General features: G+C 40.9%; 1 protein-coding gene and 1 long non-coding RNA gene across 2 annotated transcripts in view; one reads left to right on the top strand and one right to left on the bottom strand.

Annotated features, from left to right (window-relative positions):
* COLGALT2 (collagen beta(1-O)galactosyltransferase 2) overlaps window positions 1–27,717 on the bottom strand; it is a 114,464-nt gene that overhangs the window by 37,031 nt on the left and 49,716 nt on the right. Inside the window, exons 2-5 of the mRNA XM_047840101.1 lie at window positions 10,272–10,382; window positions 7,356–7,473; window positions 4,515–4,649; window positions 100–304 (exon numbers count right to left, since the gene is read on the bottom strand). Of these exons, the coding sequence (XP_047696057.1) occupies window positions 100–304; window positions 4,515–4,649; window positions 7,356–7,473; window positions 10,272–10,382 (569 nt within the window). The remainder of the gene's footprint in view (window positions 1–99; window positions 305–4,514; window positions 4,650–7,355; window positions 7,474–10,271; window positions 10,383–27,717) is intronic.
* On the top strand, window positions 192–16,006 carry LOC125155172 (uncharacterized). Its single transcript, XR_007148076.1, has 3 exons — window positions 192–277; window positions 7,388–7,466; window positions 15,820–16,006. It is a non-coding gene; the product is annotated as an uncharacterized LOC125155172 (long non-coding RNA).

Here is a 27,717-nt window from a genome sequence, read left to right as displayed (position 1 = left end):
GCTTTATATAGGACTGTTGTATAATAAGATGCACAAAACAAAGGAGCTGGTTAGCTGCAGTGTTTCCATGGTGACGGAACAACTGAACATAAACAGTACCTGCTTGCCTGCTGGAGAAGGCAAAGACGATGATGTCATCAAAGGTCCAGGTGTAGTCCTGGTGCGGGGGATAGAACATCAGCTTGCCAGAGGCTTCCTTCCTGAGGTCAATTAGGAACGTGGAGTGAACCATGGGGACGGGGAAGCAGCCCAACCTCTTCCATTCTCTAATCTGAAGGTAGTCTGGGGTCCGTTTATAGAAGCCCTGGAAAAGAGAAATAGGTGGGCTATGTTCTCCAATCTGAGGGCTTCATCTTTCCCCGTCTTCTGCCAGGCGGACTCCTCCTAAGTCCCCACCAGTTAAGGAGAAGTCCCCGAGCAAAGTCACTGCCCCTCTTCTTATCTTGGCCTAAGGATTTCCAACTGAGTTCAAGAAATGCTATTTACATATGAAATAGTACTTCAGGGTCTTGTTTTCAGAAATAATTTGGGTTTCAGCATTATCTCTGGATTTAATGATCTTATAAAAGTACATTTTCTGTTGCCATCTGATAGAATTAAGAGGTGGTCGAGCAGGGGCGCCTGGGTGGCTCAATTGGTTTAGCGTCCGACTTCAGCTCAGGTCATGATCTCACGGTTTGTGAATTCGAGTCCCACTTCGGGCTCTCTGCTATCAGTAGGAATCTGCTTCGGATCCTCTGTCTCCCTCTCTCTCTATCCCTCCCCTGCTCATACACACACACTCTCTCTCTCTTCCCAAAATAAATAAAAACTAAAAAAAAAAAAAGAACTGGTAGAGCAGAGTGGTTAAAAGCACAGGGTCCAGTGTCTAGCTGCCTGAGTTCAAATTCCACCTCAGCTACTTATCGTCTGTACGTCAGGTTACTCAACTTCACTGTGTCTGTCTCCTCATCTGTATGACAGGAATGATGGCATTATCTGCTCCATGGGGTTGCCTCTAAAAATTAAGTATGGTAAAATCTGAAAACTGCTTAGAATACTGCCTAGCACCAAGAGAGCATCAACAAATATTGGCTAATATTAAAATCACTGTATTATATTGGCTAATGGTTTTAATTAAATATGCAAGTTACTTAAACACACAGCTAGAGGCTTCCACTGCCACTGCAGTTTCTCATTCAATATTCCGGTGAAACTGCCACAGCTCCACACTTTTTTGGGGGGGTTCTCCTTTTGAAAGTTCCTTCTGGATGAGCACACAGGACAACCAACCCCCTTACTCTGTGGTTTTGAACACACTGGCTTGGAATGACCCAATTTGTTTTCCCCAAACCTAACTGTTCATTCAAAAGTGTTCTTTCCTCTGCTGAATACCCACTATGACTCAGGCGCTGTGCTAGATGCTAGAGATGTACCAGCAAATGGGCATCCCCAGCCTTAGCCCTCACGACGTGTGAGGCCCACTGGGGCTTACACTCCAGTGACACCAACTGTAATTTGACTATTGCCAAAGCTGAAATCTGTCCCAGAAAAGATGAAGACATATGATGTATGCGTGAAGGCGTTAAAAGTATGTGGAAGCTTTGGGGCACCTGGGTGGCTCAGTCGGTTAAGCGTCTGACTCTTGATTTCGGCTCAGGTCATGATCTCATGGTTCATGAGTTTGAGCCCCATGTCCTTCTCTGTGCTGTCACATAGAGATTCTCTCTCTCCTTCTCTCCCTTCCCCTCCCTCTTTGTCTCTCTCTCTCCCTCTCTCCCCCTCTCTTTGTCTCTCTCTCAGAATAAATAAACTTAAAAAAAAAAGGTATCTGGAAGCTTTGAAGGGCATCTTGAAAAATGTTTTAGGCGACAGCATGCTCACGGAATGAGTGTCAGGCTTCACAAAGCCAGCACTCTAAAGGGCACCCCACTCGGTGGTTACAGAAGTTCCCACATGGTCGCCATGTTTTATGGTCACCCATTCTGTTGTGATGTCAGGACCCACACATGAGGCACTGCAGCCACTTCTACTTTCTGACATTCCCTTCGGTGCCTAGAGAAGTGTTCTAGCTGAGCCAGCTAGAATGGATTGTATGCGATAAGGTCTATGAAGACACTTTGACAACTGTAATTCGTTATATGAAGTATTATTATTACTACAATTTAAAAAAAATTATTTTGGGGGGCAAGGGGCAGAGGGAGAGGGAGAGAGAGAGAATCCCAAGCAGGCTCCACACTGTTGGTGCAGAGCCCAACACAGGGCTTGAGCTCACGAATAGTGAGATCATGACCTGAGCCGAAATCAAGAGTCAGACGCTCAACCAACTGAGCCACCCAGGCACCCCATATTACTACAATTTTTTATTAGCCTTTAACTTAAGGTTTACTTACATCTTTCAATTTATGAGCATTCTTTCAAGGGATAAAGGAAACACTGGTTCTTTGAAGGACTGCTAAGGACACGTGTGAAATACAAAGTTCTAGACTACTTAGGAACAATATTTTCAGAATGAGAATTTTGGAAAACTTATGATGATGAGTCACTGAATATCCTGAGAGTGAGGGGAAGGAAGCAGAGAAAATAAGAGAGAGAGAGAACGAATTAATATGCCTCCTGCAGACAGGCAGAGGTGATAGAGGTCTTTTTTGACAAAAAATGAATGTTGTTGGTAATAATTCCTGTTCTTGGCCAGACAACGCCAGGGTCATTTTGTGTTTAAAGCCTCTGGAAACCAAGACCTGCCTTAAGCTTATGAAGTCATTGGCTGTTTCTGTTCCCACCCTAGCAGAAGACTGACTGAGGATGGTAGAAAGCCAAAAAAAAAAAAAGGAGAAAAATTAGAATTGCCCCTAAGTTGCTCTCTATTTTACTGTGCAAAATAAGTGAGCACATTTCTCCTGTTTGCTTTTAATGATTAAAGCAAATAAGGAGATAATAAAAGCCTAGAGGCTGTAGTTACTAAAGCAATCCACCCTTGTTCCTGGTGTCAATGCAGAACTCATTAAAAACAGCCCTTGAGTGACTCTACCATGGGAAACACCGCACATTATTAACTGAGAGTGTATGAATTTAGATGAACTTAATAAAACATTTTCTCCCCAAGGAACCGAATGTCTTTTATACGTATGAACTTAATGTCTCCTTAAAAGAGATGTGGGTAACACGCATGCAAAATCTGTAGCAACTGCAGGAAACATTTATAACCAAAGAGGGATGCTTCACCCAGCAGTGTGCTAGAGCCACTGTGTGTTACATTTTCAGAAATTTTGCAAGCCACTTGACATTTTGGTAGCTTCAAATCTGTAAAAAAAAAAAAAAAAATCATACGATTTCCCACCATTCTAAAACACCACAGACAGTGGCTTTGCATATGTTAAATAATTGTATCAAGTGGCTATACGGCAATGACTTCACCTTTCCCTTGCTTCAACAACATTTAGGTTGTTTGCATGGTGGGAGTCCCAACCTGGTGCAAACTGCCACATGCTGCCAATCAGGGCTTTTCCCCAGCAGAGAGGCAGTTATTAAACATTTCTCGGCACAACATTGGACTCATTCTGTATCCAAAACCAAACCAAATATAAAAGAAGGACTCAGACTTTAGCCCTTTTAACATGAGAACACATTTAACATACATTTTTCCCTCTTAGCACATCTTTATTCCATATTGATACATACTATCTCCATTAGTTTAATTTATCTCTTTATCTAATTTATTAACTAAAGAGTAAAAAAATGTAACCAGCCAGACATTCTAGACTTTGAAGATTTTACAAAGGAAAAGAGAGATGATGAAACTTTAAAATTTTATTTTTCCCTTGAATTTTGTAAAAACAAGCCACACAGCAGTTCTGATTATTAAGATGTCTTTGGAAATATATTTGGCAACATGTATCAAAGGTCATCAACATATTTATTATTACTCTTTGACTCAGTAATTCTACTTTTAGGAAGCTGTCCTAAGGCAATAATATTAAACACAGAAAAATGTACAGTAATCATCATGGTCATTATAATAGCTGAAAGTTGTGAACAACTTAAATATTTCTGAAACTAAGAGAAAGGTTAAGTAACTTGGTGATACCGTTATTAAAAACATGTGAGCTGTTATCCATGATGTTAGAGTGGTGGGAATTCACATAATTTTTTTTTTTTACCTTTTTCCATTTTGCAATTTTTCTACAGTGTTCTTACGTTACTTTTAACAACGCCAAAATCCCTAATTAAAAAAAAAATCCCATAATCAGGGAGGCAAAAAGTACAAATACCAGTACACTTTATTGGTTAATTTAAAGCATCTAAGGCTAAGCTCGTTAGAATATTTGCTTCATAACTCATTAATACAAAATTATATATTAGTTATTATGTATTGGACCTGGATTCACCTCCTTTCCTGAACATGCTTGTTCCCATAACAGTGACACACATGTTTTAAGGGAGGAAATGAGACAAGGGTGAATAGGGCGATGGTTGACAGCATGGCTGCCTTGTTAAAACTCAATATCTTATTAACTCATTAGCCAAAGACTTGCCTGAGGTGTGATTCCGCACCAGAAATTAGAGTACAGACCCCGAGACTCCAGCATGGGTGCCACAATGGTTTTGTTTTCTGCAATCATTAGATTGAGGGTCTGTGGATTAGTTAGGAAGTTGTCAACATCGATGAACTAGGAAAAGAAGAAGACGACGTCAGGCGAAAAAGTACTTTTTAGTAACGGGTTCAAGACAAACCCGACACTTCTGAGGGATCACAGAAACTTGCTTATGAGACACAGAACAAGTTATCTATGCTCTTCTTATTGAAACCTGTTGAAGCTGGATGGTATTCATTCAGGCACATACATTTAGACTAACTCCCTCATGTCTAGTTCTGCCTAAGGCACTAAGCAATAAATTGGGGTTACCATACTGGGTACAACAAGCACCCAGCCTACACCTTGGTTAGTGGTTATTAACCACTAACAGCTCCCAAGAGCTCTTAAAGATTCATCCCCAAGCACTCATTCAGTGCCTAGCCGAGGTACAAGTGAACAGACTTATTTAGGTTGTCTTAATCATGCCAAAATGGCCCCAAACAGATCCATCAATGCCATTTTAATGTTACAAGTAGAATTTTTGCTGAAAGTACATTATATCAACCCACGAAGCTGTTTCCCACTCTCAGAAGAAGCCCATGTTAACACTGATTCATTTACAGGGATAGTTTAGCCATAGAGCTTATTATATAAAATAAATAATCTCACTGAACTGTACACTTAAAAATAACTAAAATGATAGATTTTATGTTATGTATATTTTACCACACACACATACAAATAATCAGAAGCTTTCATTCTGATGATAGTCTGTTTACCAAGAAAATGTGATTCATCATTTGTGTGCTTTAACGACATTTAAACAGCTTTACAATATTAAATATCATCAACTTGAAGACTTATATGAAATTATTTGTCTTGAAAGGTTGCATGTGATAAATTATTGGGATGGTTTTTGTTGTGGTTATGGGTTGGGGGTGGACCTAGGTGAAAAGTATTCCTTTTAGGAATTAGAGTTCAGTGATAGAGAGCAGATATTGACAAGTCTAATGAAACAATATTGTCTTTGCTTTTTTGGTGTTATTGCTAGTGTTGTACTGGAAAACGTTCACCAAAAGAACTAAATGGGTTTGGGGTGCTACAGATGAAGAACTTGATTCCCATAAACTTGTGAAGAAAAAAGCCCCTGTCAATTTTCAGAAGGGGAATGGGCCTGCAGCTCCTTGCTGCCTAGGAAGCTGTCCTCTCTTCCAATTAAGATAGGTTCCTGGAGGATAAGGACAGAATATAACATAGGTTCCTGATAATCAAGTCCAGTATTTTTCTGGACCACTCTAAGAAAGTTCTAAGAAAAGTGATGGAACCTTTTCATGGAGAGAAATTCTTCATGAGAACCCAGAATAATTGGGAGCAACCCGGAAGTCAAGCAAGAGACACCATTACCCTGCCGCGCCCTGACCGCTTCTTTAACTGGGACATTTCTCAGGGTTGTTTGTGCAACTGGTAGCCTTTAGGGATGAGGTGACATATCTTCCCAGAGAAAGAGCAGGTTTGCTTACTGCTTGCTATAGAAGCATTGGGCTCCCTGAGCTCTGGGTTCCTCAGCTGCAACACAAAACCACTGTATGCAGAACATCCATCTAAGCCAATACATCACTTGTGTGATGCCACAGGCATGCTGGTGGATGTGCTGCTTGTTGTAAGTAATAATCCTTTGTATTAAAAAAAAAAAAAAAAAAAAGAAGGGATTCCATTCCCCCAAATCACTCAGGAGCAAGAGTTTCAGAGCTGTTAATTTGACTTTTCTTTTTTATAGAATTAATTTCTTACATCTGAAAAATTTTCTACAAAGTTAAGAATCTTTAAATTTCTTTGGCTCAATTGTTTCAGAGTCCGACTTTGGCTCAGGTCATGATCTCATGGTTCGTGGTTTGAGAGTCTTGCATCAGGCTCTGTCCTGACAGCTCAGCGCCTGGGGCCTGCTTTGGATTCTGCGTCTCACTCTCTCTCTCTGGCCCTCCCCTGCTCTTGCTGTGTCTGTCTCTCAAAAATGAATACACATTATAGGGGCGCCTGGGTGGCGCAGTCGGTTAGGCGTCCGACTTCAGCCAGGTCACGATCTCGCGGTCCGTGAGTTCGAGCCCCGCGTCAGGCTCTGGGCTGATGGCTCAGAGCCTGGAGCCTGTTTCCGATTCTGTGTCTCCCTCTCTCTCTGCCCCTCCCCCGTTCATGCTCTGTCTCTCTCTGTCCCAAAAATAAATAAACGTTGAAAAAAAAAAATTAAAAAAAAAAAAAAAATGAATACACATTATAAAAAAATGTTTATATTTCTTGGGGCCCCAGTCAGTTACATGTCTGACTTTGGCTCAGGTCATGATCTCGGGTTTGTGAGTTCAAGCCCCCCAAAGGGCTCTCTGCTGTCAGTGCAGAGCCCGCTTCAGACTCTCTGTCTCCCTCTCTACCCCTGCTCCGCCTCACATATGCTCTCTCTCTCCAAAATAAATAAACATTAAAAAAAAAGAAAAAGAAAGACTTCTATTTCTTTACCCAGATCATTCCCTATGAACTAAAAGGATTCAGAATTTTTAATATTTTTAATAATCCAGGAGCTTCTGTGCCTCCTCACTGAAAAAGCATGTCAGGGATGGGTCTGAGATAAAATCCAGGTACCCCAAAATTAAGTTCCCCAGGTTATCCCTTGTGCCTTTATTAAAAAGTGGGGGAGGTGGTTCCTAAACAAAAGATGGTTTTAATTCCTTCCACGGTGCTAGATTGTGAACAATTGATTTGGACACATTCTACATAACATTTGTCAAGAAATCAAACATCTGTTTTTACCAGAATGTAGTCTGACCATTGTTCCCTCGCAGTTCGAAGGGCTGCCTGCCGCAGTTTCATCACATGGGCAAACCGGGAGCCTGGCCAATGCTTTGGTCCAATTTCATCAGGGTAAGATCTAAAATAATAATAATAATAACAGCAATAATAATAGGTTATAATTATTGAGTGCCTATATATTCCAGGCTCTGTCCTAAATGTTTATATGCACTAACTCATTTCAACTTCCATCAGCTCTAGGGGGTAGATGCTATTTTTGTTATCATCTTCCTCATATTACAGATAGAGAAGGAGGGATTAAGTAACTGGTGGCTTACTATGCACAAGAATCCTCATATGAGGGGCACCTGGGTGGCTCAGTCAGTTGGGCGTCTGACTCTTGATTTCGGCTCAGGTCATGATCCCAGGGTTGTGGGATAGAGCCCCGCGGTGAGCTCTGCACTAAGTGCAGAGCCTGCTTGGGATTTTCTCCTTCTCTTTCTCCCTCTGCCCCTCTCCCTTGCATGTTCTCTCTCTCTCTCTCTCTCTTTCTCTCTCTCTCTCTCTCAAATAAAAGAAAAGAAAAAAGAAAAAGAAAAAAAAAGAATCCTTATATGAAATATTTCAGTGGGTTCTAAGAAGAACCCACTGAATCCTTACAAGGTTAGTACCACCATTCTCTCCAATTCACAGATGAGGAAATTGGTATAGACTGGCTAAGTCATTTGTCTAACGCTACATAGTTAATAAGGGGCACCGTCAGAATTTGAATCCAGGCGTAACCGCAGAGCTCATGTTCCTAAGCACTTTTCAAATATATTCTGCCATCAAATAAATTTAAAAACCTGGGGGCATAAAATATGAGTTTCCCAGAAAAAAACAAAGGTTACATTTACTTGGTCAAGTATCAGTAAAGAATTTCATAGAGCCTAACACATTGATCTATCCCAGGTAGAGTGAGAATGTGGAGCAGATATAATGTCATTGGAATCTCTATCAACATCCACAAAACAGTCAGGCCACATCAGCAAGTGGGTTGGCACCCCCTCAAGAACACTTCTGAAGGCTTCCAACTGGTATGGGGATTGATACTATCACAGTAGCCCCAATCTGGCCATCATTTCAAGTTCTTGTAGCTGTGCTGGCAGTACATTTGTGTTAGACAATGGAAAACCACAAAAACAATGAGAACGTAATTATAGAAATAAGATTAATAAACCTATGTATGCACAGGAATGCTCTAAGATGTCTTTGCAATTATTGCTTCAGTGAAAACCGGTGGAAGTCCTGTTTTTCTCAATATATTGCCCCCAAATGCCTTCACTAATATTTTTCCCATTGACCTTGGCATACCATATATTTAGTCAAAACCTGGGTACAGAGAAAATGACCAGGGTACAAGGTAGGTACATAGTCTTTTCAGCCATTCTAATCAGGCCAAATTCCAAAAAAGCATTCAAAATCTTTTATAGTGTTCAAATTTCATTGTTAACTTTTGCTTGATATGTGGACCATATGCTGGAATTTGAGATATATATGTGTATACATATATAGTAAAACTATTATCTCAAAAGGAACAAAACCCAAAAACTTGTTCTGGAATGACATTTATTATTATTATTATTATTATTATTATTATACAAATTTGGCTTTCAACAAATGACTTATCCTGGGCAAAAATTCAGGCAACTCAATTGATTCTACTTCTACAATTTCTTAAGCTAGAATTGCAGTGGCCTTGGGAACATTTACAATAGTCAGTTTTAAATACACTTATTCATGTTGTCACTCACTCATTTGTTCATCCAACAAGTATTAATTTTGTGCCTGGCAAGAACATTGCACTGGGGAAAAATATGAAGTATTTGTATACTGTAAGCTCTGCCAAAAGACCCAAAACTTACTTAGAAAAAAGTGCATAAATTACATAGTTAATTAACAAAGTTAGTTAAGCGTATTGCCGTGTCAAAAAGGATGAAGTAGAAAATAGCAACACGCATGTCGAGAGAAAGGTAGATTTTTGTAACTGGAAAGATTAGGAACAGCTAAGTGGGGTTTGGCATAAAATTGGTTTTGAAGACAGAACGGGCCTTCCTGAGGAACAAACCTGCATGAGTAACGGCCTCACGTTGAAAATACAAGGAACATTCTAGACAAAGCAGTTTCCTTTTTGGAAGAAGCAGGCAATATGGATGCATAGCTGTTGGTGTTAAGTTCATGGAGTCTTTAAAACATAGAAAGAAGTCTGAGAATACCTCAGTTCAAAAACTGAGAATATTCATTTCAAATACTGAACTTTGTTCTGTGGGTATTGGAGAGCCATTGGAGTCCTTTTAACAGAGAAATTAAACCATGTCATTAGGGTTTTAGTTAAATTGATTTGACAGTATGGTATGTAGAATGACCTTGAAGGTGGAAACAACTAAGAAATTACTATGGTTTCGGGAGGAAGTAACCTAAATGTCCATCAGTAGGGGACTGACTATTCATTATCATTATGTACCTCCGTACAATGAATACTAAGAAGTCATAAAAATAATGAAGAACCCCCTTAATTATCACTATGGAATGATTATGAAAATATGATAAATAAAAAAGCAAGGTATATATATAATTTATGCCAAATTTTCACTATCCCATCAAATACAAAATATTTATACATATATGTAAATAAATAATATAACTATTTTACCATGTATGCTGGGGCAATTTATTTGTGAACTAAGGAGAACCTGAACTTGGCTGGTAGCTGCAAGAGAAAAGAGGAAGAGAGAAATGTGAAGCTCTGTCAAAGGAAGAAATGGCAGGTCCTTGTAACTTACTAGGTACAGAGACAACCAAGAAGTCATATGTGCCTCCAAGATTAGACCCCTGCCTGGCTGGAAAACTGCTTAAGGGAGTAGGGATAAATAGTTCACAAAATGTCTTGCTACTCACTCTGGTTCCTCCATAGGCCTCCACTCCACATAGTGATAGAACCGCTGTACATTTTTCAACCACTCCCTGAGTATTTCTGTTGTATTATCCACATTGTGATCCGTGGCCACCCTGCGTGAGAGAAAGAACAATACATCTCAGTAACCATCTAAAGAGAGAGGGGGCTAATCCCAAAGAGCCTGGGTTATTTGAAAGGTGAATGGCCAGTTCTGGGGGAAGAAATGTATATATGAAAATGATATCCCTCATGGTCCAAACGAGACAACGGATTTCTGAAGTGAGAGATACTGCTTAAAATCATTTTTGTGTCATTAGTTCCTTAAACAGTGCTCGGCCAATAGTAGAATCTGTAAGTGGTTGTACTAAAATTGTATAAGCAGAAAATGAATTAAGCCACAGTAGGCTAAGCCAGAGTAAGTTAGCCAGAGTAGGCTAACTAATCTTTTTGGAAATTTTCTTTGGCTTCATTTTTAGTTATCCAAGAAGTAAACTCTGTCTTTTAACATCCCTAACAACGATCTCAATTTACACAATAATTCAGTTGCATTTTCCTCTCAAGTTTGTTTTCGGATCACAGCAAAATTGCTAATCGGTGGTACTGGCATTACATACACTCAAGAGGAAGGTGACGATAATGATTCCCAATATGAAACTGAAAATCTAAGGTATTTTTACCTATTTTGGATTAACATTACCATAAAAGAGAGTACCTTCAGAAGTCTTCAAATAATGTATACAAAACTTGTTTCTACCTTAAAAGTTTAACAAACCAATCTGCTTATAAAGGAATTTAACTCAGTTATTAGAACAAAATCTTTTTAAAATTGTATCACAAAAAGAATTCATGCTGTATATAAGACATCTAAAACAAAGTTATAAAGAACACCTAAAAAGGAAGAGATGTATCAGTCAATTGGAAAAGATGAAGAAAGAAAGAATTATAATCTTGACATCAAATAAGGTGGAATTCTGGCCAAAAAAAATACTAAATATGACAAAGAAGGATACTTTATAATGGTAAAGGACATAATTCACATCAAGAAAACAATAAATGTGAATTTCCATGTACTTTCATATAGTACAGGGGCTGGCAAACTTTCTTTAAGACCAAGATAGTAAATATTTTAGGCTCACAGGCCAGACACTTCTTGTTGCAAATACTTATAACTCTGCCTTTGTAGCAGAAAAGCCGCCATAAGTGGTATGCAAATGAATGTTCATTGCTGTATTCCAATAAAGCTTTATTTACAAGAACAAACAATGGATCTACAGGCTGTAGTTTGTCGACCCCTGACAACAGAAACTATGGAGACTTCAAAGAAAAACAGGAACATTAATAAGAGATGTTAGGGGCGCCTGGGTGGCGCAGTCGGTTGAGCGTCCGACTTCAGCCAGGTCACGATCTCGCAGTCCGTGAGTTCGAGCCCCGCGTCAGGCTCTGGGCTGATGGCTCAGAGCCTGGAGCCTGTTTCCGATTCTGTGTCTCCCTCTCTCTCTGCCCCTCCCCCGTTCATGCTCTGTCTCTCTCTGTCCCAAAAATAAATAAACGTTGAAAAAAAAATTAAAAAAAAGTTTTAAAGATCTTATTTATTATTATTTTTTTTAATGTTTATTTTTGAGAGAGAAAGAGACAGAGCAAAAGCAGGGGAGGGGCAGAGAGAGAGGGAGAGACAGAATCCAAAGCAGGCTCCAGGCTGTGAGCCGTCAACACAGAGCCTGATGCAGGGCTTGAGCCCAGGAACCGTGAGATCATGACCTGAGTCAAAGTTGGACACTTAACCAACTGAGCCACTCAGGAGCCCCAAGATTTTATTTTTTTAAGTAATCTCTGTACCCAACGTGGGGCTTGAACTTACAACCCAGAGATGAAGAGTCGCATACCACACCACTTTCAGTAGAAAATGGTGCAAACGGGAGGAAGTAAGTATTACAGAGAATCTATAGAACACAGTGAGACTATGCTTTCTTCTCATGTACATGTGGAACATTCACAATTGACCAACAATTACACTACACAGAAGCCTCCACAAAATTGAAAGAAGATATTCTCTGATAATAAAGTAATAAAACTAGAAAGTGGTAATAAAACAAAAAAATTCTGTTAACAACTCTCTATTAAATAATCAAGGCAGAAAGTCCAGAAGCATAAAACAGGAAAAGAGTAGAACAAATAAATTAAAATGTTTCTTTTTTAAAAAATGTTTTAGTTTTGGGGCACCTGGGTGGCTCAGTTGGTTAAGCATCTGGCTTTGGCTCAGGTCATGATCTCGTGGTTTGTGAGTTTGAGCCCCTGTGTTGGGCTCTGTGTTGACAACTCAGAGCCTGGATCCTGCTTTGGATTCTGTGTCTCCCTCTCTGCCCCTCTCCCGCTCATGCTCTCTCTCTCTCTTTCTCAAAAACAAATAAATATTAAAAAATTTTTTTAAATGTTTTATTTTTGTAAAATTCCAGTATAATTAACATACAGTGTTATATTAGTTTCAGGTGTACAATATAGTGATTCAACACTGCTATACATTACTTAGTGCCTATCGTGATGTGTACTCTGAAGCCTCTTTGCCTATTTCACCTATCCTCCCATCAACCTCCCCTAAAATTTTCAGAAAAATTAACAAAACAGCCATTTATTAATCTAATCAAGATGCCCAGGAATATAAAATAATTGACAAGGATGAAGGGAATATGATTGATATGAAAGAAATTATTTTAAAAATCACAAGCAATTACTTTTCACAACTCAAAAACTAAATTTAAAAACTGGATATAATGGAGGATTTCCTAGGAAGATGCATGTTAACAGAATTGACTTCAGTAGAGATGTAAAACTTAAACAGAACAATTACCAAGGAAGAAGTAAAGAAAGAGAAAAAAGAAAACATTAGGCCCAGATGGTTTCCTGGTAGAATTCTCCCAGATATCCTAATATAGTAGATATTTCCAATGCTATGTAGCTTGTTCTCCAGAGCTTAGGAGAAAAAAATGAAAATTCCAAGTTCTTTTAATAATGCAAGTTTCCATCAACTGACGAATGGATAAAGAAATTGTGGTTTATATACACAATGGAATACTACGTAGCAATGAGAAAGAATGAAATATGACCTTTTGTAGCAACGTGGATGGAACTGGAGAGTGTGATGCTAAGTGAAATAAGCCACACAGAGAAGGACAGATTCCATATGTTTTCACTCCTATGTGGATCCTGAGAAACTTAAAAGAAGACCATGGAGAAGGGGAAGGAAAAAAAAATGGTTAGAGAGGGAGGGAGCCAAAATATAAGAGACTCCTAAAAACTGAGAACAAACTGAAGGTTTATGGGGGGTGGGAGGGAGGGGTGGGTGGGTGAGGGTATTGAGGAGGGCACCTGTTGGGATGAGCACTGAGTGTTGTGTGGAAACCAATTTGACAATAAATTTCATATTAAAAAATAATGCAAATACGATATTAATATCTAAATCTGAGGAAGACACACACACACACACACACACACGCAAGTTCAGACAATATCTTGTAATGAATATGCCACAAAAATCCTAAATAAAGTATTAACAAACAGAACCCAACAGCCTCTTAAGAAAACATTATATAGCATAGCCTAGGATTATTCATTATAAAAGGAAACCCATTAATACAATTCACTATATTAATGGACCAAGAAAAATCATATGATTACTTCTGTAAATGCTAAAAAGGTCTTTAACAAAATTCAACATCTATTCCTGATTTTTAAAAACCACACTGAATAAAACTAAAACAGTAACGAAGGGAGGAAGGAAGGAAGGAAAGAAGAAAGGAAGGAAGGAAGGAAAGGAAGAAGGGAAGAAGGCAGAAAGAGTAAACAGAAGAGTCATGGGAAGATAGAAGTGTCTGAGATTCTTCAAAGGGAGTAAAAACGCTTCGATTTTATGGGCAATTCAGCAGTCCCTCCTGGAAGGAAAAGCCATGGGCATTAGCAGCAGCAGCAGGGGTTCCCTGGGAACATGGCCTTGATAAGAGCAAAAGAAGAGAAGCGAACAGTGGTTACTTCTTCCATATATGGCTATTTCAGTAAATAGGACTTTGTTAAACACAATCTATGATGGCTCTTGTTCTCCCTACCTGAGCTTTTGGAAGTCACTGCTACTCCCAAAGTAACAAAAATCTTTAAAGGAGAGAATATTCAGAAGTGCTCAAGAGAAAACAATAAATTGTTAAGCAAAGCATAGTGAAGCCCCATGTTATATAGAGAGTAAATTTCTTTAAAACTCCAAGTAGCTTGAAACTACGGGACTTAAGCCATAAGGTATAGAAAAATGGGGGATCGAGGCATATGACTATTTGAAAATCTCACTTTACAAGATCAGATATCTGAACTAAAACTAGCCTTACCGAAAATATTATTCCAAAAAAAAAAGAAAATCTGGAGCTGATGCCAATGGCCAATCCAATCTCCTTTCAAGTCTCTTCAGGTTAGAATCAGCTCCTCCTTTCAGGAGAAGGTCCAGGAGAGGAGGAGACCCGCAGACACACTTGGAAATTCCACTAACCAGATGGGGAGTGAGGTGATGTGTGCAGCTGTTGAGGGACATGTGCAGTGTTGTGACACCAGGTGGTCACTTTCAGATGAAAATGGGATAATAAAAGGAGGCAGGAAAGCGGGCCAGAAAGCAACATGGAAGAGGCCATGGGCCCCATCTAGCTTGCGATTGTGCTGAGAAGTGAAGAATCTCAGACTGTCGCTGACAATCATGTCCACTGTGATACATGGCCACAAGCCACCAGCCAAGTAGCCATGAAGGGCACTTTGAGAGTCAACCCATTCATCTCACTGCATGAAGCATGGGTAGAGCAATTCCTGAATTGGAGGATCAGCTCTAATGCACATTAGTCTTTGCTCAAGATACTAGAACAAGAGTAAGTTAAACCAAACAAGATAAAAAAACATCTTGACTGCAGTGTTAGCCAAAAGTTATGGGAATTCTACATGCTTGTCCAATTACTATAAATAGTGTGGGCAAATTCACACAGCATCTACTTCTTTCCTTGGTTGCTGTTTCTTCATTACACTTTGCCCTGCCTACATCGATGCATCTCCTCACCATTTTAACAAAGTTGGTCTCATTGTATGAAAATTATTTTCCCGGTGTATGACTAAATAACTCCAAACTCTGCCCAAGTATCCACTACTAACAAACATCCTTAGAAATGAGCTTCTTGGATGTATTTAAAAGTGGATGTGTCTAATTAAAAACAGGGGCATGTGGGTGGCTCAGTTGGTTAAGCATCCGACTTTGGCTCAGGTTCTGATCTCACAGCCCGTGAGTTCAAGCCCTGCATTGAACTCTGTGCTGACAGCTCAGACTCTGGAGCCTGCTTCGGATTCTGTGTCTCCCTCTCTCTCTTCCCCTCCTCTGCTCACATCTATTTCTCTGTCTCTCTCTCTCAAAAAAGTAAATAAAACATTAAAAAAAAAGACAACAGAAGCACAGATTTGAAATACTCTCCTTCTTGAGTGCAAAGAATTTCCTGTTCAATTACTTCCCCAAACTGTTAAGATTCTTTTTGTTCTCAGGCTTCGTGGCAGATGAACAAATTCTCCAGATATGGTCAGAGGTCCATGCGCACCGGTCTTTGATCTCCTGCCCTGTTCCAGGGGAAGAGCAGCGCTGACCACACCAGCCCACTGAGGAAGACTTGCCATCCCCCCTCAAGACAAACTGCTCTGTCCCTCCACGCCCCTGGCACAGGCGAATAAACAGAAACCCTAACTGCTGCCTTTTTCATCCCTCTGACCAAAAATGCGTTTCCGTTCGAATCCACAATCACGAAAGCACACGGGCGCTGGTCTACACAGAGGGCTGGGGAGAGAGATAGCAACGGCCCAGATGTGAGGTCCCGGGGGGAAACACAAGTCTCGAGTGAACAGCTCTATTTTCAGAGCCCTGGAGAACCGTGTGGTGCCTACCCTGCTGCAAGTCTCCACAAGTAACTAGACACAGGAAAGGCTGCAGCTGGGAAGGCTTTTCCCATCAAGCTAAGAAACTGAGGGGTCAAGATGTATGATCCCCTTCAGGGAAAGCCCAGGCATGTCACCCCACAGAAAGCTCCTTCCAGTCCCATAGAAACTGAGCCTTGGGTCTGCTAGCCTTCTCCCTTCCAGCCAGAAAAGGCACCCAGCAAGGTAACAGACATCACTCAAGGGCTCCTTGAAGAAAACAAATGTGTGAAGAGACATCTGGAGAGGTGATTTGCCTACGATTTACAGTTGCTTACATCAACAGCCTGCTTCCTCTCTTCCCTGGGTCTCTCTGGCTCAGGATGAGATAGTAAGGTGAGCTCAGCTCTTGAGTCATGCCAGTCCTCACATAATTGATTTTCTTGGAAGGTCACCATGCGACAGTGGCTTCTCTTTAGCTCTAAGAAGTACCAGGACCTGCCGGCCATGAAGAGGTCTGCCTCCACCAGGAGAGCTGTGGCCCTGATTCACCTGTGGTGCTCGCGGTCGGTCGCCTCTCTGTCCATTGGTCCTTGCTGGCTTTCTTTTGAGCTAGTATTCGAAATGGAAGAGCTGATATAAACAAGTGCAACATCCACTCGGCTTCAGAGGAAAGTCTGGGCCATTACTCACCAGAATGCTGCCTGCGCCTCTACTTTCTGGTTCTGCTTCTAGTTCCTATTTCCTGTTCTCTAGCTGTGCACATCAGCAAAGGCCCACGAGTCTCAGATTCAAAGTCAAATGAGGAAAAAGAGAAACACATACTGCAAATACCATCAACACCACAGTGCAGGGCATCTCCTTGGTCAATGAATTTCCCCGGGGCCAGCAAGTGCATTGTCACTGTTACAGGGAAAAGTGAGAGTTCATGGAACAGACCAGTAAATAAACATGTCTGCAGGATGATATGATTTTACTAGTCGGCTGGGCCAAAAGAAAAATATTGAGATTTCTCTGGCAATGTCTAAACACACTGACATTTCTCCTTGTTCCAGAAGGTCAGTTTTCTTTCCTCAGTCTTGGCTCTTAAACTAACAGCCAACTTGAAATAATTAGAACTGACTCATTTATTTTTACCACAAGTCCTTCCGAGGTTGTGAGGGCTAAACTCACATTGGTAAGTGTGGGGCCACTGGAGCCATATTGAGGATGCAGACTGGACCTTGCAGCAGGTGAACCACAGATGTTGAGGACGTGGTCCTCCCGATTACTTGCATCTGCACTGACCCTTAGGGAATGTTCTCAGCTTCCTGCCACCCCAGAAAGCCCAGACTTCTAATGCTACAGAACAACAGGGCTGCAATCGGTGGGCCAGGACAAAGGCGACAGTGCGCAGTGCTTGATATTTGCTACCCCAGAACCTGCAAAATACAAACCCCAGAGGCTCAAGGGAATGGTGATGGAATGAACAACGAGGTTAGTCATCACCCAGACGATTCACACCATGACTAGTAAGTTGGCAAAAGTGAATTTTCCAACTTGGGACTTCAAAAACTGAACTACCTTCTGAACTTGTTTTCATCCAGCAAGGAAGACTCATGGATGTAGAAAATAAAGAGCTCACACCTAAAAATAAGATTCCACTTTTTGAAGCAGACAAATTTATTTTTGTCATCAAAGTCCCACCACCTCTTTCTCTGCTCTCAGGCGAAGCCTCACCAAGTGCTCTGCCAAGGGGAAGAGATATGCTTGGCCACTTGGCAAAATATGCTGATAGATTCCTGCTTCTTGCTTACTGTGTAGAGCTGTTTAAAGACCTAGAATCTGTCTGCTGGGTGAAAACTAGATCTGAATATGGTTAAGGAGATGGACGTGGACCAGGGGCTGGGGATTTCTCCCAACGAAAGCCTTTTCCTAGGTCCTGCCACATCAATTAGCAGCAGCTCCTCCCAAGGAACTAAGGAATCAGGAAAACTCACTTCTCATGAAACCCTCCTCACCAACAAAATAAATGTTTCTACTCCCTCCACATCCTTCCTCCAGATGTCCCATTTAATCGCAGAAACAATCACAGGCATTGCACATCTGAAGACTGGATAAGAGTGATATAAAAGACAAACAAAAACAAAACAAAACAAAACTCTGTTTCTGAGAATACAGTCAACCAAAGAATCAATTTCATTCCTAAAGGATAGGAAAAGGAAATGGTAAAAATTGCCAACTGACCAGTGAGAAGTCAATTCAAGAGCCCAACGCCATCGTACTAAAGTGCAGATGAACTTAATCAAACATGTTACAAATGAGTTATTTCTTGACACTTTGGATTCTGAGATATAGTTTGCCTCTCTTGGTGTTAAGAACCCCTCACCTGTGGACAGGCACTAGCCCATTCTGAGCCCTATAATTACATCGCCCCATGTTACAGAAGAGAAGGCTGAGGATGAAAGGTTATGACTTGCTCAAGTCATGCAAAGGGTGGATGTCAGAGCCTGGACTTTTCCTTCGGATGCCCCATCCCAACCCTAGTGCAGACTTCCCCCACTGCACTCACCTGTCAGATGGGAAGGAATTCTATGCGTTGCCAAGGACATTGATCAAGAGGACCAGAATGATCATCTTAGAATGAAAGATTGGTCCCCGTTTCCAGAGACCCCTTGTCATACTGGAATATGTTCGTGCCTAAAAGTCCTGCCTAAAAGTTCCTGTAGGATATAAACAGGCTTTTATCTCTAAACCCTGGATATCTGACTTCTCTGGGAACAATGGAAAACCTAACCTTTCTGGGCACACGTTCTAGCATGGCAACAATCTGATGGAGCCCGCGTGTGTCCCTTCTCTCACACTCTTGGCTCAGACATAGTCGGTTTCACTCCTTGTCATTACAGTGTTATAATGCACAATGTTACATTGGCTTCAGGTGTACAACATAGTGATTGGACAGCTCTACACTTATGCTGTGCTCGCCACAAGTGCAGCCACCATCTGTCACCAACCTTTGTTGAGGTTCATTTCAGCATAATTTTCCTTGGAGTCAAAACTCTTGGAATTCTATGAAAATATCAGCAGCAGTGTCGGAGACAAGATAAATATGTTTCTCATTTGTGTAAATACTCTTCTTCCTGTTTTTCTTCTCCTTTGCCCTTTGTTTCTTCTTCCCGTTATTTTTCACCCACTCCTCATTTCCTCTTTTCTCTTCCTTGCTGGATTTTCCAGTTCTTTTAAGTTTTTCATTATGTGGGTGTGCCCTGAAGAAACGGAATTACTAGTGGAATATGTTCCTGCATGGTCAACTAGAGACCTGATACTAAAGAGAGGACACACAGGATCCAGGGACACATTCTCCTGGAGCCCCAAAGCTCTCTACCCCCCAAACACCTCAGGCTAGATGGGATGCCCCAAATCTGTAATTACACATCGATTCTCTGCCCACACTGCCAGGATTGCCTTGCTCCTGCATTGTGATTATCCGTTTCTCCGTCTTCCTTCATTACCAGATTCTCTTCCCTGAGGACAGGACTATGCCAGCACCTAACAGAGTTTACTGTGTAAAACAGGCACTAACCATGGGCCTGATGAATGAATGAATGAATGAATGAACAATTCAGGAAAACTTTTCCCAATAAAATCCAAATGCCTATAAAGCCTGAGCATAGATAACATCAAGGAATGAAATTGACTATGTCTGAGCTAAGCGTGTGAGAGAAGGGACGCATGTGGGCTCTATCAGACTGTTGCCATGCTAGAACATGTGCCCAGAAAGGCTAGATTTTCCACTGTTCCAAGAGAAGTCAGATATCCAGGTTTTAGAGATAAAAGTCTGTTTGTATCCTACAAAAAGTTTTAGGCAGAACTTTTAGGCATGAACGTGTTCCAGCATGACAAGGGACCTCTGGAAACCAAGGACCCAACACAAAGGCCACATTATTTCAGCTCTGAATAGCCACGGTCCATCCATCTGTGCACACTCAGGACACACAGTTCAATAATTAAATATTTCAAATACGGCTGGGAGGGGAGCAATAATACCACTCCACTGCTTTCACAAACAAAGGAAACATTTCCAATAAAAAAAGGAAAGACAAACATGCACAGTTGGACAAGGTCTAAATATTTCTTTCAGTCTAATAGCAATAGGATCAGAAAAAAGAAAAAGCAATGATCCAGACAGTATGGAGTGGGTACGCTTCCCAACAAATATCATATATAACCTCTCTTTGCATAGCAAATAAGGCATACTGATTGCCCATTCAAAAAAAAATGATAGCTTCATTGAGATATAATTCACATATCTAACATTCACCCATTTAAAGCATACAGTTCAGTGGTTTTTAACTATATTCATAGTTGTGCAGCCACTGCCATGATCTAATTTCAGAACCTTTTCATCACCTCCAAGAGAAATCTGTATGCACTAGAAATCACTTTCCATTCTCCCCTGCCCCGGCCCTCGGTTACCACTGTTCTACTTTCTGTCTCTATGAATTTGCCTTTTCTGGACATTGCATATAAAGGAAATCATACAGTTGTGGCCTTTTGTGTCTGACTTCCACTTAGTGTATTGTTTCCCCAGTTCATACTGCAGGATGTATCAATACTTCATTTATTTTTATGTCTGAATAATACTCCATTGTATGGATAGACCACATTTTGTTTATCCAATGATCAGCTAATAGACATTTGGGTTGTTTTACTTCTTATTTATTATGAATACTACTGTTATGAACATTCATGTACATTCAGGTGTGGACGTATATTTTCATTTCTCTTGGGATTGCTGCCCACATTTTAAATCTTACGGAAAATGAAGAAAATATATTTTATTTTCTTCTCTACCATTTATGGGCTGCACTATGTCCCAGGCAGTAACTGGGCATTTTGCATATCTCTAATCCTTATGGTAATTCTCAAGGGAGGTATTACTATGCTCATTTAACAGAGGAGGAATCTGAGGCTTAGAGACTTTCTCCCAAAGCTTATGCTCTTTTCACTTATACTTCATCTTTGACATGTATTTTTCTCAATTTGTTAAATCCCCAGTTTTCTGTTCCAGTGCAGTGAAGAAGGATCCCTTGCTCTGCCATATCCATGTACAGATTTCATGTGACATGGACAGATGCAGCACAGGAGCACAGGGACAGATGCAAGTATGCAACAAGTGTCACGTCTCAGCAGAGGAGCTGGGCAGATGCCACCAATGTAAACAGTCAGTGCTTGGGCCTGGCAGGGCAATGCCCTGGCAAAACACAGAACCCATGAGCAATGAGGTCATGATGAACTGGGGCTGGTGTGACCACAGAGAGAGTCACAGCCCAAGGACTGGGCTTGCTAAATGAGGCACCAGGGAGGACCTCACCCTTGCAGCCACTCCTCATGTGGAAAGGAAAGCCTGCTGAACTGGGCTGGAAATATGAAGGCAAAGTGGTCATTCGAGTGGGGAATCAGGAGAAAGCTCAAAGAAGTGTCCATGATCTACACGGAAAGGTTTACTTTGACTCATTTGTTTCTGTAGACTTTTAACTGTACTTAAAAATGACAGTAAATACTCTAGTCACCCATTGATTCGGAGTTACTTGAGACTCACTATTATTTGACTAACCACATTCTTCATCAAATGAAAAAGTACCAAGCGGGGGGACATAGCTCTTCTGCCAACCAGCTCTACAACCTTAATGAATTTACTTGAACTCTCTGTACTTTGTTTTGCCATCTGTAAAATGGACTAATAACAGCTGCCATACATACCGAGTTCAGTGAGTTATTGTGAGGCACCAACAACATGTGAAGGACCTCTCAAGAACACTTATTTTCAAAGCTGGCCCTTCCCTCGCCATCTCCAACATACACACATGCGTGCGCACATGCACACACACACACACACTTTCAAATAAGAAATTAGACAGCCTGTTGAGGTGGCTCTTAAGATGTATATAACAAAGCTCAACAGGTGTATTTAAGGTGAACAAACCAGAACTACCACAGTCTACCAGTTTTTCGGAAGAAAAAATAGGCGTGCCCATTTAAATACGGAGAATATGAGAGAACAGTGTGGCAATGACTGCTAACTGTCTCAGTATTGGTCTTCCTCTTCTTCCTTAGTAATAGAATGTTTAGCTGCGCCTGTGACCAACCAACTTAAGTAGCACGTTGCAAGCTCCACAAGAGCAGGGATGTTTGTCTGTTCTCTTCACCACTCTATCCCTAGCACTGACAAGACTGCCTAGGACATAGTATGTGCTCAACAAATATTGATTGAATGGTTCCTTCCTCATCAAACTGTAACCCAAGAACTGTGACAACCTCTGCATGCCTCTCTCAGTTTGATAGACACCTGAGCATCTCCTGTGTGTCTCCTCTGTGCCGGGCATCGTGGCACCTCCTGGAAACAACATTTTGTCACTGGTGTCAAGACGTTCCTGGTTTCTCACAGTTTAAAAGGACATACAGGTGTATAAGTAAATAAATAATCATGATTGGGTGTGATGTTTGAAACAATGGGCACATAACAAGGTGTCCAAGTGCCAGAGAGGAGGGGTGGCTGAAAAGATGTGGAAGGTCAAAGGATGAGAAGCCCAAATTGAAATTTGAAGAATGAGGGGTGCCTGGGTGGCTTAGGCGGTTAAGTGTCTAACTCTTGATCTTGGCTCAGGTCATGATCTCATGGTTTGTGGGATTGAGTCCCGCATTGGGCTCTGTGCTGACATCATGGAGTCTGCTTGGGATTCTCTTTCTCTGTCTCTGTCTCTGTCTCTGTCTCTCTCTTTCTCTCTGCTCCTCCTTCTCCCTCCCTCCCTCTCTCTCAACATAAATAAATAAATAAGCATTTTTAAAAATTTGCAGAATGAGCAGATATTTAAAGGGAGGTGGAAGGTAGACAGAGTATTCCAGAAGAAGGAACAATATGTGTGGAGGCAGAGAGACAGGCAAACACAGGATGATGTGTTTTCAGAGCTACCTGTATTTTGTTGGCTTACAACTTACAGGTCCAGAGATGATAGATGTCCCTTGGGAAAGGGATGAGCAATGAAGATGTGTGCCCTTTTCTGGGTGGGTCCCTGGCATCTTGCCCCACTTGAAAAAATAAATGTGTGAAGAATTCTCTGAAATAATATATTTTGCCAGATTGTGAAAGATAGATTCCATAGAATCTATTCTTTGAATTCCTCAAAGGAAATGCTCAAAATACACATGAAGCATTGGTCCACTTCATTCCATTTACAGACACAGGTTCAGCTTCCATATATGATGGGTTTTCAGGGAAAAGTGTGATTTCGAGCATTCTGACCCATTTTTTTCAAAACTTCATTTAGAGTTCTCAGTCCATGTGTCCAAATTTCTCGCTCCAAAACTGTGCGCAGTACACACTCATCATGTGCTTGTCGAATGGCTAAGCGAATAAATGCCTGCATAAACTGATGAACAATAAAAACACAGTGCCCATATTTACTAAGGGTCCACTACTTAAGCAAAACGCGCAGCAAATATAGCAGAATATTACTAAACCCATATACAGCATTTTGATTTTTTTTCAAAGTCATAAAACTCCTTTCTGCTATAGTACTTACTACCCCATTGAAAAAATTGGGTAGGAACATGAACAAAATCAGAAACTGTCCAACTTGCAAACTGGATTCAAGGCTGTTTTCCCACAGAATCACCTAGAATGAGACCTTGGCTCCAGCCGATGAAAAATCTCTGTCCAGTCCATCACTGTTACCGGATACCTGTTGTTTTGGTTCCAGTAATAACACTCTCAGCCAGCTTAGGAGGGAGAGAGAAAATGTTTGCCTTGTATTTACCTGCTTTGGAAAGTGTTAAGTCTGGCCTCCCCACATCACTTCACTTGAGGTTTCTCCAAGGGGCTGTGGGGGGCAGGGACTAGTGTTTCAGCAGGTGTTAGATCCATGTTCATATTTTATACTCACACTCATATGCAAATTGAAGAGTTCTAAGAAGTATTTTTTAGAGTTTTGAGTATTTTACTCTTATTCATGGTGTCAGAGGCAAACAGGAGACTATTCAGGTGGTATTTTTTTCCATCTCTATTATGGAAAACTACTGTCAGAGGGAAAGAACACTCTGTGCTCCTAACATTTCCAGGGTCTATGTGACTTTGTAACATGCTACTGAGGCGGGGAACGTGCACAAATACAGAGTCTACGGATGTTTCCCCACCTTCATTCCGCACCACACTTCCACGCAGCGGGGCAGTGAGAGCGAATGGGCGAGCGCACACGCCTGTCCAGCACTGACAGGGACACTCGCATTGTAACACCTCATTTAATCCTCATAAAAACCCTATGACATGGTGTTCTTAGGATCCCCATTATAAAGATGGGGACAGGTTCAGAAAGGCAACACATCGTCCTCCAAGTCTCAGAGGGCAGGAAGGGTCGGAGTCTGACTCGAAGTCTGACAGTGGGCCTCAGATGATTGCCTGGTTAACCCCTATTCTAAGAGTCTGGTTTCCAAATCCCATTTTGGAGTGAAGTTTAAAACAGAAGGAGATATTTTTAGAAAGACAAAGAATCAATTGTAATTTTGTCTTCAAAGTGCCAGATATATCAATAGGCTTTATTTATTGGCAGAACTGCCACAGCCACAGGACAGTTAACATTATTTTAGAGCCCCCGTGGGTCCCAGGCCCTCGTCTTCATGCCTCAGGAACAAACATACCTAACCAAGTGCTCCTCATATGAGTAACGTCTTGAAGAGCAAATGGCACTTAATAATGACTGATGGATTTCTCTCATGTTTCTTAAAACTTTATGTTTCCTTGGCTATCTCCTCTCAGGCAGGTCAGTTTAAGGATCTTCTTTGCCCTTGAGGTGAATGGAGAAATGGGATTTAGGGAAAGGATGACAAAGACACTCATTTTTTTAAAAACCTACTCCTGGGGTGCCTGGGTGGCTCAGTCGGTTGAATGTCCAACTGTTGATTTCCGCTCATGTCATGATCTCACTGTCAAGGGACCAAGCCCTGCATCAGGCTCTGCATGGACAGCATGGAGCCTGCTTGGGATTCTCTGTCTCCCTCTCAAACTAAATAAATAAACGTTAAAAAAATAAAAAGCTACCCCAAATTTCATCTGGTGACTCTGGAAGGTAGGCACTCTGGATCTTAGATTTACCGGGTGCTTGGCCCTTCGCTTTCCAAGGGCTTCCGTGACCTCCCCATGTGGCTCAAGTCCTGTGTACCTCTTATTCCTAGTACTTATCAGAGTTGCAGTTCTGTATTCATTTCTATGCTATTAATTTCTTTCTCCTTTTCTGATCTATAAGGTATGTCAGCATGAAAATATGTTTGCTTGTCTCTCCACATGATTATAACTTGAAGCCCAGGACAGTGCTTGGCATCAGCACTGAGTAAAGTGTTGCTAAATGAATAACTGAACACAAGACTGCTGTCCTCACCCTCCTTTTTAATGACTAAATATTTAAAATGTGTATAATTTACCTGTAAAAATGAAACACATAATCAGACAGTATTGGGGAAATATCTTTTGGAGTACTTCCTGTTTTATAATCCATATCTAGAGGGGCGCCTGGGTGGCGCAGTCAGTTAAGCGTCCGACTTCAGCCAGGTCACGATCTCGCGGTCTGTGAGTTCGAGCCCCGCGTCGGGCTCTGGGCTGATGGCTCAGAGCCTGGAACCTGTTTCCGATTCTGTGTCTCCCTCTCTCTCTGCCCTTCCCCCGTTCATGCTTTGTCTCTCTCTGTCCCAAAAATAAATAAACGTTGAAAAAAAAATTTTTATAATCCATATCTAGAAAGTTTGACTTCAAGTGGGCCCCAGACACAGGCAGCAGTTGGATGCTGTTTGGTACCGAGCTATTGTAAGGCTCTGGGGAGCCCAGTCACCTGTCTGGGAGAAAGTGGGGAATGTGAGCAATGGCTTTGAAGGAAGTACCAAGGAGACATTTGGCCAGGGTAGAGTTCAAGCAAATGTAATTGTGGTCAATGGTAAATATGGCAACAGGTGAGTCATTCTTCTTCCCGGCTTTCATTAGGGTGTGTCCTTTGAGCCAAATTAGAAACCCAGCAAAAGGACTTGGCACTCATCATTATACAGTCCAGTTCCAGGCAATGCAGGGCAAAGACTGCAACTTCCCTTTCAGACCTAAAAGAGGGTACAATGGCTTCCCCAAGACCAAGCAAGGCCAATCATAACACTTACTGCCCATCTTTCCCCAACCTTAGGTCAGGCCATGTCTCAGGCATGCTTTGCTCTTTAGTGGCCGCCATCTTCTTCTGGAGGCACCATGGGAAGAAAGTCAACAATATCCAATGTTCAAAGTGCATTTCTCCAGAATCTCCTGACCAATTTTTCAGTTTCCTCCGTAAATTATCTCATAACATGGTCACTGGTGAAATTCTCATTTTCGGTCTCACACAGCTGATGTTTACAGAGGGAATTAGGCAATACCAGGGTGTGATTCAAACTCACTGTCTCAAGTGTTTTCACTAGAGGATTGGAACATAGCCTGAGAGGAACTAAAATTTTCACCAGGACTATCTATATGAAGACATAACAGAACACCTTTAGTACAATGTAGCATTCAAGATGAGGATTTGTAAAGTGAATCACATATATTTTCTCATCTAATCCTCACCATACCCTAAAAAGTAGATATTCTTTCTATTTTATGGGTGAGGAATCAGTCACAAAGTGAGTAAGTGATAGACCCAGGACTCTAGCCCAATTAATCTGCAAATTAAAGGTGAATTTTCAAAAGCAGTGGGTGAAGAGATCTCCTTGTGGTAAAATCTACAGGACAGGATTAACAAAATACCTAGCATAAAATCAAGAATTTTATATTAGGTCAGATTTGTAAAAGATAGAAAATAAGGTCAAGTATATCTGACCACATTGTCTACAGGATTTCCTTGTATCGAGGAAGCTGTGTAACTGAGGTGGCTCCTGGACTCCTTCAGCTATCTGATCCTGGATAACTTACTTAACATGTCTAAGCCTTCAGCTCCTCATCTGTACTGTTGTAAAGACTAATAAACAACAAATGGAAAGAATGAATTTAATAAAAAGAAAGAAAATGGAGAGAAATAATAACATTGATGCATAATATCAATTGTCATTTTTTTGAACATATAACATTTCCAAACTTACATGGCAAGAAATTGTAACTATAAATAGGTTCATCAATAAAAGAAACACATACTGTAATCCCATAAAAGTCATTTGGCTCTGATTCAGTGGAAAATCTCCCAAATAATTAGAAAATCTTTAAAAATCTAATATGTTTGCAAAAATGATTTTTCTTTTTTTCTTTTTTATGAATATAATTTATTGTCAAAAATTGGCTTACGAAAAACACCCGGTGCTCATCCCAACAAGTGCCCTCCTCAATGCCCATCACCCATTTTCCCCTCTCCCCCCAAAATGATTTTTCAAACCCCAAATCTATAATGAACAGTTCCAAATATATGTAGTCATGTCTGAACACAGATGAAATATATCTTAAATAAAACCTTAGCAAAGTAGAATACAACAAATATGTTGAATTCCCCGACCAACATCTTC

This window comes from Prionailurus viverrinus, chromosome F1 (assembly GCF_022837055.1).
Source record: "Prionailurus viverrinus isolate Anna chromosome F1, UM_Priviv_1.0, whole genome shotgun sequence".
NCBI classification, from domain to species: Eukaryota; Metazoa; Chordata; class Mammalia; order Carnivora; family Felidae; genus Prionailurus; species Prionailurus viverrinus.
The sequence above is the reverse complement of the archived record's forward strand: the minus strand, read 5'-3'. Positions and strand labels throughout refer to the sequence as shown.